The 12306-nt window shown below is 51.8% G+C and overlaps 1 protein-coding gene across 1 annotated transcript in view; it reads right to left on the bottom strand.

The window, feature by feature from the left end:
* Positions 1-4469: 4469 nt before the first annotated feature.
* Positions 4470-12306, bottom strand: part of SYT17 (synaptotagmin 17) — a 73116-nt gene continuing 65279 nt past the window's right edge. The window contains exon 12 of the mRNA XM_065030690.1: positions 4470-4951. Within this exon, the coding sequence (XP_064886762.1) occupies positions 4898-4951 (54 nt within the window). The 3' untranslated portion in view covers positions 4470-4897. The remainder of the gene's footprint in view (positions 4952-12306) is intronic.

Raw genomic sequence — 12306 nt, 5'->3', positions numbered from 1 at the left:
GTTTTATTATACCATCCATCCAGTTTCTTTTGCTCCGCTCCCAGAAGTGGCTGTGGCAGACGGGCCGTTCCCAGCCAGTGGGGCTGAGGAGGAGCAGGGAGAGGAGTGGGGAACCAACTCCAGCTGCCCTGGAGGAAAAGGGACATGGAGGGACAGCCTCAGGTTCAGCGAGATGTCCCCAGACTCTCGAGACGTCGCCTTTCCTCACCGCACTCTCCTGCTGCTGCAAAGACTCCCGTAGGCACCGCAGCCAGAAACAGACTTGGGTTTCTCCTGTAGGAGCATGAATGCTCTTTTTCAAGAGGTATTATAGCCTCCCAAGCCACCTCTGAACTGCCTGAGCACCTGTAACTCTCAGCAAAAGCTTCAGCAGTTCTGGTTTTTCTGGTTTCTGTTCCAAACCACCTCTCCCTGCCCCAGCCCTGACTCATGCCAGGCAGCCCAAGGACTCTGGTCTACTCCCTTCTCACTGTTTCAAGGAATAAAGGAAGAGATTTGAGGTCCTCATTTGTGGACCAGAACATTTTCACTCTCCAACCCTTGGGGCACATTCAGGTCCTCCGTGTGTAGAAGGGAATACTCCTGGGACAAGTGTTCTGTGCATTTGCTAGTGAAAGGTGTTAGGAGGTGACTGAATGTGAATTTGCAGTTCCAAAGAGCCAGTCTGAGGATCTCAGCTGTTCAGGAGCTGCAGCTCAAGTCAGCCGAGACCTCTGCATCCCCACTGAGCGAACCCCACTGCGCCAGCCACAGACCTCACCAGGTTTGCGAGCCTTCTTCCTCGAGGCTGACTCTGACAAAACCTCAAATCCAAACCAGAAAATTCACGTTGACCTTAAGCTTCTACCAGATATAGCTCCACAGGCCATTTCTCTTCTCCTGGGCAATCTCCTTGCAGAGCTTTGGCTACCCTCACAAGTCCCAGGTGTGAACCCCAGCCTACAGCCATCCATGACTCTCTGCAGACCCAAACCCAGCCGACAAAGACCTACCACAGCCCCACAGCGAGGTGGAAGGATGCTACAAAACCACGAGCACGTCGCTGTGCTTTATTTCCCTGCTAGGCTCTACCATGAAGTCTCTCCAATAATGCTTTTATGGCTCCATCAATCTTATTTAAACTTCAGTACAAATAAATTGGAGTACATTCACAGTCCCATCACAGCCCTCTGACTCACCCAGTCCCAGCAGACATCGTATATTAAATTAATTTTGGGAATGTATTCCAAAGAAATTGTTTCAGCTTCTTCAGCTAAGAACTCCCCACGCTGTGTGCTAGGGCAAAGCAGCACAGGATATCTAATAGGAGGACTTTAATTAGCTGGTGATTAGTCTCATTAGGACTCAGCTCATCAATAATGTAAGTCACCTCCTCGTTCCCCCCCTCTATTGGCTCAGGGGAGACAACTCTCCCACTGATGGGGGAAATACAGTGTTGATCTCGGATTTCCTCCTGGCCAGGATGCGGATTCCTTGTCAGATGCCGGGACAAATTCTGCAGTTCTTTACACCTGCAGTAACTAATACATTAAATGAACTTCAGATTTACTCTGGTATCACTCAGAGCAGGGTTAAGCCCAAAGACTAAAATGTTTGCCAATTAGGTGGGAATAAAATGCCTTTTCCAGCTACAATTTTCTGCCCATTCAGTGCACACAGCTTCTCTTATTCTCATGGGAAGCATCAGAGACTGAGGAAATGGGGCCTGGCGTAACCAGGGCACCTGCTTAATGCAAAAGATTATGTACTGCTGGCTCAGCACCACGTGTCTTATTAAAAACTTTCATTTTCTACTGGCTCTGCCCCTCTATAGCAGGCTGAAAGCTCACATTCGCTATGGGTTTGTCTTTTAGCCCCAACATCGAGATGTAATTCAGGGTCCCGTGGAATCCAAAAATAAAACCACCCAAACAAAGACCAAGCAGCCACAAGAACCCAAACGCCAAGGTCTTGTCCTGCTTTGCTTTAGTGCAGCAGGAGCAAAGCTCCTCATTTGTGGACCAGAACATTTTCACCCTCCAACCCTTGGGGCACATTCAGGTTCTCCGTGTGTGGAAGGGAATACTCCTGGGACAAGCAGAGCAGGGGCTGGATGGGCTGCAGGCTGTGCAGCACCGCAACAGCGCCTGGGGATGCCAAAGGGCCAAATATGCTTCCGAACAGCAAAAAAAAGTGTGCTTAAACTGAATTACTGTCTGATGAGATAATTACTTGTCCCACACAGCTAATTAGCAAATTCCTGAGGCTGCAGTAACCGAAAGTCAGACCAAAAGCATACCAAAGTCCTTGCTAATTCAGCCGTGCTCCCTGTCTCCTCTATCTCCCCTGATTATGCATCCTTATCTCCATGAGAAAATAGGAATGGGAAACACCTTCCTATTTAACTGCCTGTGCTCTGGAGTGGTTTCCAATCAGCGGACATCAGCACCAGCTTTGGATGCAGTTAATCTGATCTGCCCAGCTGGTTGATTAATATCTGTGAGGCTGGTGTTGAAGGGAGAATCCTGCAGAGATGGGCCCAGGCTGACAGTGCTGGTGGTGATGACCGTGCAGGCTCACACTTTGCCAATCCCGTCGCTTTCTGTGCAGGGAACCACCCGGGCAGTGAAGAAGGATCTTCTCGCAGGGCAAAGCCCAGGCTATGCAGAAGCAGCAGCTTCCAGCTCTGCTCCTTTAAAATCAACCACAATTCCATTCCCAAGAAGAGGCAGAGAGGAGCTGCAGTGACAAGGACTTCCAAGGCAAAAGTGCATATCTATTGACCTTGAAAAGCTACTGAAATACTTTACTCTGTAGCAAACTGAACTAAATCTTCCCGTGCCAGCGTGTTTCACCATTTGCTGTTTGTGCTGGTGCTGTGGGTGTGGACCTGCACCCACAAAGACTCGGTCAGCTCCAGCCACAGCCTGACCTTCTGCACCATGCTGGGCACTCCTGGAAAACAGCCACTGAGGCTTTTCTTCTCAGCCATGTCAGGCTGCTCAGCAGGAGCTTCCCAGCAACATCCACGTGCTGCAGCTTTCCTAGAGCAATCCAGCTGTTCCCTGTCCCTGTGCCGGGACACCCGCTCCGCTGGCCCTCCTGGAGCCACCAACCCAGAGGTTTAGGGGTGGGCAGTGAGGGATGTGGCAGGGGAGGTGCTGAGCGGTGCTTGCTGCCTGCAGGACCATGGGGAGCCCCAGACACAGACCCCCATGCTGCCTTTCTCCCACGAAGGAACTGGATCCCACCAGCCTCACACCAGCCCTGTGCAAGGGGGTGCATGCAGGGAGCTGCAGTGTGGGGACATGCCCTGGGGGCATCTTGAATTCACACTGGGCCCCAACACCAGGGTGCTACACTGCCCATTCTCACCCCACAGCCTCGTCTCCCTGAGACAGGTGCTCAGCTGCACGGAGCAGGAGGTGCTGAGGTACAAAGGCAGCCAGCTCCCCTTCACTTTAATCACAGAACAGTCTGTGTTGAAGGACCTTCCCAGCTCCCCCAGTGCCCCCCCTGCCATGACAGGGACATCTTCACCAGCTCAGGTTGCTCAGAGCCCCATCCAGCCTGGCCTGGGATGTCTCCAGGGATGGTTCATCTACCACCTCTCTGCCCAACCTGGGCCAGGCTCTCACCACCCTCAGGGCCAACAATTCCTTCCTCATGTCCGGCCTGAATCTCCCTCCTTTAGTTTAAACCATCACCCCTTGTCCTGCCGTAACACGCCCTGCTGAAAAGTCTGTCACAGACAGACATCATCCCCGCAGAGATGGGCTGGGGGAAACACGGACTCTGCACCCACAGGGATGCACTGGCAGCAGCTGCGGTTGCACAGGGGTGGACAAAGGGCAAGTGGGCGACCACGGGGCTAAACCCAGACTTCTGCTTTGCTGCCTCTTGCAGAGTTCCCGTGTCATTACCCCAACACTCAGACCCCGGGGCCGTGTTGGGGCTTTCCAGGCAGGCTGTGCACCTCACGGCCCCTATTTCCCAGGGCCCTGTCTGCCAGTGTCTCCCGTCCCAGTGCAGGAGCGGGGCACCACATCTTTTGGGATTGAAAATAGAATGTCTCCGGCTCCTGAAGCTACGTTCCAGCTGGGCGGTCGTCAGTTTGGTGCTGAGGGTGGCCGGGATCGGTCCCGCTGCTGTGAGCAGAGGAAGGCAGCGCGTTTCGGCAGCCTGCGCTCCGAACCGCTGCGAGCACCGCGGCAGCTGATCCCGTCTGCCCGCGATGACTCACCAGTGTTGATTCGGGCAGAGGCAAGAAAAACAGCGCCAGTTTGGCATTCATATTCTCAGCCATGGGCTATTAGCTCAGAGCAGGTCCCCGTCCTATCTCCCCCTGCATCTTCTTTCAGTGCAGCATCACTGACATTTATTTTTCTATATTGCAAAAGTGATATATTGACAGCCTTATATTTGGGAAAGCAGCTTATGTCACTGCCAGAGATGTCACATTCAGATGGATCACATCTGCATCAACAAAATACCTGGCACAGTTTGAACCTCTCATCTCCCCAGGCAATTTTTCTTTCTTGTTTTTTTTCAAGGCTGCTGAAATATTGGCTTTATCGCCACGGGAAGGATAGGGGTGACACGTAGAGCAAATGCTCATGATAGCTTTTCAGAGCTATTTTCACAGGGCTGTTCTCCCAAAGGCATTCACCCCAAAAGAGACGTTAAGTCAGGGTCAGCCCCCTGGGATGTATTTCAGCCTGATCCTGCGCAGCTGCAGCCAATCCATCGGGCAGGACCGTGGTCGCGATGGAGCCGAGCACTGATGGCCTGGGAAGGGATCACACAGCACAAAGCAACCTCCGTGGGATTCAAAACATGTCCCTGCAGCGTGGGTGACAGCTCAGCTCCAGCCTTGCGTGGGAAATGAATCGCCAGGTCACATTTCCTGTGTCCAGTCTCAGCAGCCGCGAGTATTCACTTGTATTTGTCCAGTAATTTCTGTTTTCTTTTCCTTTTCAAAGGCAAAGGACCACAGATGAGTGATTTGGATGCACACATGAATGAAAAAGAGAAGCCAAAGTACTGATGAATAACCTCTGCAGCCCATGATGCTCTGGAGCTGTCAAAGCATAACCCATTTTCTCTGAGAGAAACTGGTGGATTTTGTGGTGATGGATGGAGGGATGGAGTCATGCTTAGCTCTGGGTGCTGCCCACCTGAGAGGGACCCATTGTCCTATATTCTGAAGTTCATTTCTGAATCCTGTGGTGCTTAGTGGTTGTATTTACCATTCAGTCCTAAACAATGCACACACACAGTAAACAGCCTATAAAAAATACAGTGCTCAGTTGTTTGCTTTACCTATGTTGGGTTGAAACACTAAAAATAGATACTTGATCTAACATTTTGTTTTGAAGAAATGGGTGCTGGTGTCCCACAACGCCATGTGCTTGCTTGGATGCTGGGATGCAGCTGCCACCACAGGGTCCCCTCAGCCAGCTCTGAGCACAGGCCAGGGCTCTTGCTTGGCACCCAGAGTCACTTCACATGGCAAAGGGAATAATGCACGGCAATGGGAATAACGGTAAAAATACACAGAACAAAGTGGTGCACAAACAGCATTTTCCCAGCCAACACAAGTTGCCGTAGGACCCTCCTGTGTCCCTCTCCTGATTTGCATAGCCAAGAGATGGCAGCACTCTCTCACGTATGTGCCACTGCGAAAGCTCCCTCTCTCCCCACAAATACAGACAAACACGTATAACTTTAACCCAGACGCGATGCACATCGGAGGAGCCTTTTCCTGCCTCACCTGCGGTGGCTCCCGGCCAGGCCGATGGCCGCAGCGGTGGCCGCGCAGGGACGGAGCTGCTGCCTGTGCATGGTGCCCGAAGCAGCAGCACCGGCCTCCTCCCAGCCAGGAAGAAAGGGCAGAGATCATTTCACACTCGCCTGGTCATCCCCAGTGTTGTTTGGGGGAAACAATTAAAAAAATGTTAATGAAATGACGCTTCTCCCCCTCCTGCCCCCTGCACAGTGCGGCCCCCAGCTGGCCCCTGCACACCCCCTCCTAGTGCGAGCGCCCGGGGAGGACTCGAGCAGAGAAACCCAGAGAAAATGTTCAGTCTTGATTGTTGCCTTTCCCAAGATGATCAATCTACCATGTGATTCCATCCACTTGCTTCTTTTTCCCTACCCTTCACCTGTTTCTTGCCTGACTTTGCTGAGCTGGCTGGCGTGCGCTCCTGCCAAGGCTCAGCTCCCGCGGGATCCCCCGCTGGCATCGCAGCCGGCCTTCCGTCAGCCCTGGCGCTCTGCAAACAGAACCACCCGAGCTTTGCTTTCTGTAAGTCTGATGCAAAGATTTGCTCTGCAATCCCTATGAAAACAGGAGGAACTAAGAGGAATGGAGATCTGCAGGGAAATTCAGATTTGCAGAGCAGATCCTGGCATCTATACACCGGGAAAAGCTGGAGGTGAGAGTCCCTCCCTGCCGTGGGTGACAGGGGTGTCTGCACCCAGGGGAAGCTGCTGTATATCAGGAAGGCCACCAGCAACGGGGCGTAACGGCGCGACAGAAGCCGTGTCGTGTTCGGATAATCACGTCTGTGGTGCATGTTGAAGTCAGGGCTGAGCATTTCCAGCGCCCCAGGGACCAGTCCAGCAGATCTGGAGAGCCCGCAGCTGGGAAGCTACCGCAGCTCCATGAGTCAAATAATGCCAAATTAAGGAGAAAAAGCTTAATTTGTCTGAGCGTGACAAGCCCAACACGCAGCAGGTGGAAATGGGGAGGGGAAACGCTGCTGCTGTTGGGCGCTGCTGGGTTTGACGGGGCCCCGCTCACCGCCGACCTGCTCCTTTCCGCGGGGACACGCCAGTGTTTGCTGTGTCAAGGGAGGCTGCCGGGGTCCTGAGCCTGACCAGGCACCCCCAGCCAGATCCCTCACGCACACCCCTCTTCCCACACACAACCCTGCCCCAGTTCCCAGTGTTTTGGTTAAAACATGGCTTGGTTTTTGTCCTAAGGGGTATAAACCCCCTTCCGGGGTGCTTCTGGGACTCGCACCTCTGGGGACTCCTGGCCTGAAGCACCATCTCCCAGAAGCCGCCTTGCAGGGCAGCAGCCTCGGTCTCTGCTTTTAGAGAGGGACAGACGACCCTTTGTCCCCACTCACTGTTTGCCATGACCGCGGACAGACCTCGTGTGAAGCACGAGCATGACCTGAGCCCTATCTGCTTAACGCTGTCACATCAGAAGTAGCAACAGTAAAACGTGTCGCTTCCAGAGCTGGGGATGGAAAATGTTTGCTAATTATGACAAATTTTTACAGAGAAGAGCCTCTGAGGTGAGCCCGGTATGTTTGGGTGGTACCACGAACAAGAGATGCCCCCTCACTGTTGGGTTTCAGCAGGACCCACAGCTCATCTCCATCACCTCTGGGAGCCTCTGGCTTGGGTCTCCACAGCAGACAGCCCACTGCCAGCAGTATGGGAAATATGGACAGACAATTAAGGGCAGAATTAATTAGTGACAGCATTCATCGGAAGCAGCAAGGTGGCCTCACCGGCAGATGCCACCATGCTACAGCCTCCTGGCCTGTCCCAGGAGGAGAGCGTGGAGCTGGCAGCACCTTCCACAGGACCCACCTCCTCCAGGCAATGGGAAACCTTTCCTTAGGGGCTTCGCTTAAAGAAAATGCATCCAACATTTCCCATGTGCCAGCTGTGTCCTGTCACTGGTTGTCACCGAGAAGAGCCTGGCTCCATCCTTGTGACAAATGATGACAGGGATGCAGCAGGTTCTGCCTCATCCCCTGCACGGCCAAGGAGAGCCTGGCACTTCCACCCAGGCTGAATTTGGCCCGCAGCCCCGGTGTGACCTCAGCAGCATTGCTAGGGAATGAGCAGCAACAAACATTACAGCGACCTGCCGCAGAAATAGGATCTTTATCTTCTCTCTTGCAAAACACAGAGCATAATGTCTCCTAGATTTGCTTTTGCTGGCAAGTGTTTCGTTTGGTTTCTGGTGGCACTTGGGGATGTCTTGTCTCAGCTAATGGGAAAACCAGACACCCAGAGCCATTTGGAAACTACGTGTTCAAAATGAGCATGATGGAAGGAAAAGAGCCCAACACACAGGTAACTACGGGCTCCCTGGGAACTCAGCCTGGGCAGAAAGAAAGCCCAAGCAGGAAAAATTGTTGTCCAGGGTGGCAATCAATAAGCTTCAAGAAAAGGAAGAGGCCAGCAGCAGTCATGGCTTAATAACAGTGATTTTAGGCTTTCTTTCTAAACTGCTCATTTTGTATTCCAGAAGGCATTTTATGATTAAGGTCAGGATCTTTCTTGGGCTGGCATATGGGAGATGTGCTGTTTTACACCCTGGGCCTTGCCAGGCAAGTCGCTAACGGGGCATGAAGTAAATCAGTGCAGAACTTGGCTCCATGACAAACCTGTCACTCGCAGAGAACACAGTTCCCCAAACGAGCTAGCAGGGACAAACCATTTAACTGAAATAAATCACTGCAAGGGAGAGGAAACTGCTTTTGTTCTTCAGTCACCAGACAACTGAACCGCATCCTTCTGGCCTTGCTCACTGCTGCTCCCTGTCTCACAGGGATACTTTGGGCATTTCCCCGTGCAGAATGACCAATTATTTTTATTTTGCATGTAATTACCTCTATCTTCCGGAAAGATCCTGCTCAGGTGTGTTTTCCCCATCGCTGCTGTGTTGCAGCTCCTGGTTTTTTGTACCTCTGGCTGCAATTTCTCAGCTTGGGCGTCTGATCCCAAACGCTTCTGTTTGTTTTACTCCAGCCAGAACAATAGTCCCTCACCAGCAACTCGTGAAAGGAAGAAAATGGTTATAAATGGTGAGCCATTGTCATTCCCACCACCCGGGAAGTCCTTGCTGGTACCCGCTGCAGCTCCTCTGCGCCGCCTCCAGCTTGAGCATCTTGTCTTATCTTGGAGCCTCCACTCAGCAAAAAGATGCCACTGGGCCCAATTCAGATCACATAACAATTTGGATGATGGCAAAGGAATTGACAAGTAAATCAGCTCTGTCCCTGTCCTGGCCCTGCAGGGATGGTTGGAGGTGGTAATAGGAAAAACGCAACCAGCCCGCTCTTTAAAACAAGAGCAAACCAAACCAAACAAACAAACACACACAAAGCACAAACAAAAAGAAACACATCAAGTCTGGGGTGAAATTCAGGGTCAGCTTTAGCACCAACTTCCACCCTTTGTTTCTCAGACCCACGGAGATCAAGGAGGGGAAGCAGATTTTGTCAAAACTGCCATAATATACATATCCCTGAATCAGCCCATTTCAGAGCCAGTTTTGCACCAAAAGGGTCGGTGAAGCTTTAAAAGCTGAGGCTCGTACAGAGGCAAACTTGCTGCCCAAGTGGGATTTTCTCTCCCAGACTGTGAAAGCCCATGAAATAGAGGCAGTAGGTGGATTTTGACCCAGCTGAGGGACAGCCCCAGCCCTCGGTCTGGCTCAAACCCCAGCAGAGCCCGTGGGATTTCTACTGCCATTGAACCAGACCTTGCACAGGATCGGGGCCTGACCTCACTCCAACCCCACAGCACTGGTCCAGCCGCCACGTTGTCACCCAAAATGGTCATACAATATTGACTATGACAAGATCCAAGCTGGAAACGGCCTCATGTCAGCGGTGGGATCGTGATTCATCCCTTACAGCCCATAGCTCGTGCAACATATGGCAATGCTTTTTTAGAAATATGGGATGGAGAGAGGAAGACACAGCATACACCAAACCAGGGAGCACAGCTAGTTGCCTGTCTGGTAACCGAGTCAGCACACGGCTGCAGACCAGCTCCTGCATCGCTGTGTGCCTGGAGGAGACACGGGGACCCTGGGAAAGCCACCACAGCTGCTCTCCATCCCACTGTTCTCCATCCCACCGCTCTCCATCCTGGCATCCCATCTTTGACTTTTTCAATGGTGAATCCAAGCCAGAGGATACTCACAGCAAACTGTCTGTCTTTTGGTAAATTAAAAGAGATCAGTTCTACCTTACAAAAGGAATCTGTGTGGCTCTTCCGCTGAGATGCTGACAGGCAGATTTAGCCCAAACTGCAGACAGATTTTAGTTTCAAACACACAAATATAAGTCTAGAAGCAATTTCACTGTCATTAAAGGTGTTGTTCACCCTATTAATGAGAACCTGGCACAGGACACAGGCAGGGACAGATGAATTATCAGTGTATAATTACGTCCACCTTCTCCTCCTCTTTCTTCAAAGCAATTCAAGAACAACCTACCCTTGTTACACATCTTAGCAGCTTCTTCAGGGGACCACATTTGCAGGACGCCTGGCTCTGGGTGACCACTGCCAGCACAGCACCCACGTGAGCTCCGACGCAACATCAACACAAGCCCATCTGTCTGGGCAAATCTCATTTAAATGGAACCGCGCTGGATTCGGGACTAAATCATTTAAAGAAAATCACAAAAAGTATCCAGGAGTACAAACGTTCAATAAGTCATCAGTGACGGCTGAAACTTATTTAAACCCGCTGTTGTGGAAGTGGCACTTAATTAGAATTCTTATTGCAGAGTCACACACTGATTGTTCAAAATTGTATTCAAAGAGCAGCCAGAGGAAATAATATTGATGTCAGGGACTGCGAGGGACGCAGCAGAGATGTGCTGCACCATCCGCATGACGATAACTCGCAATACAAGAGCCTCCAGCAGCCGCGGCCTCTCCAAGAAGGGGCCTCGGCCTCGTGGCAGCCACGTCCCCACAGAGCCAGCGGCTGTCGGCCGAAGCAGAGCTGGAGGAACCACCCACCGGAGATACAGCAGACTGATTCTGATTTACTGGGCCAAGATCCCCAAAGCACATGATGTAAAACCAGCTCCGCCTGGGACTCCAGAAGGCACCAGAGATGCAAATTCCCAGGGTTAGTTTTCCAAGGGCAATTAGTGGCATGGAAGTTTATTTATTCCTCAGTCTCTTTCCCATCTTTTAATCAAACTCGACATTGGTTTCTGTTTGATGAATCACGGAATGTCAGGGGTTGAAGGGCCCTGGAAAGCTCATCCAGTGCAATCCCCCCATGGAGCAGGAACACCCAGATGAGGTTACACAGGAAGGTGTCCAGGCGGCTTGGAATGTCTGCACAGAAGGAGACTCCACAACCTCCCTGGGCAGCCTGGGCCAGGCTCTGCCACCCTCACTGGGAACAAGTTTCCTCTCATATTTTAGTGGAACCTCTTGTGTTCCAGTTTGCACCCATTGCCCCTTGTCCTGTCACTGGTTGTCACCCAGAAGAGCCTGGCTCCATCCTCCTGACACTCCCAATTTCCATATTGATCCCCATGAATGAGTCACCCCTCAGTCTCCTCTTGTCCAGCTCCAGAGCCCCAGCTCCCTCAACCTTTCCTCACACGGGAGATGCTCCACATGAAGCTACATGTGCGATCGCCTCTTCTTTGCTTCCCAGGGGGGTGAGCGCGGGACAGACCTTTGCCATGCTGCAGGGGACACGACAGAGCTGTGACCAATACGAGCTGCCATCCCGCAGCTTCCCCCAAGCCCCAAAAGGGGTTGGGGTCCCCAGCAGGCTCAAGCTGTGTGCTGCTGTTCAAGGAGCCGGAGCAAGAACCATGGTTAAATCCACTAAATCCCTGTTTGTCCACTGAATCAAGCGGGCTTTAAGCACACATTGAGAGCCCCGGGGCAGGCAGGTACACATGTAAAACCACCATTTAAAATCTAAAAAACCTCTAAAGTGAATGGCTGAGCTACAGGCTAAAGTATCTTAAATTGCGTGGCCCAGGCTCCCATGTACAGCCCCGTGTGTCTCGAAGCTCTGCACGCCCCGATGCTCGGCTGTGGCAAGAGGAGCACTGAGACTGAGCCGGCTCTGCCCCCGCACAATCCCAGCTCCAAAATCAGCCAAGATCTGTTATTTCCAGCAGATCCACCATAATAGGCACGGGATTAGAGGAAAAAAAAAAAAGCAGAGCTCAGTGTGCAAAACTAATCTGATCAGGGGATGTCTGGGTCTCCCAGCAGAGCCGAGCCGCACAAATAGCTGCTCATCCACGGGGCCGATCCCAGCACCCGGCTGATCCCCAAATCCCCATAAACAGAATTGACCCCCAAACCAGCAAATATACTTTGCTGCCAAAAACCTTATCGGCTATTCGGCCTTTTTTCTCTAAGCTGTTCTCTGCAGAGCCCAGAGGGCTCATCCTGCTATTCAGCCAGCTAATCAGGCTAATGAGATGCTACACACCACAACTTCCTATGGTATATAATCAGCCTGAAATTAGGTTTTAGTGTAAATCTTACAAAATGTGTCACTCAAAACTTCGAAGTGTT

The sequence above is a fragment of the Columba livia genome, chromosome 15 (genome assembly GCF_036013475.1).
Source record: "Columba livia isolate bColLiv1 breed racing homer chromosome 15, bColLiv1.pat.W.v2, whole genome shotgun sequence".
NCBI lineage: Eukaryota > Metazoa > Chordata > Aves > Columbiformes > Columbidae > Columba > Columba livia.
Note: the sequence above shows the minus strand (reverse complement) of the source record. Positions and strands in the feature narration are given on the sequence as shown.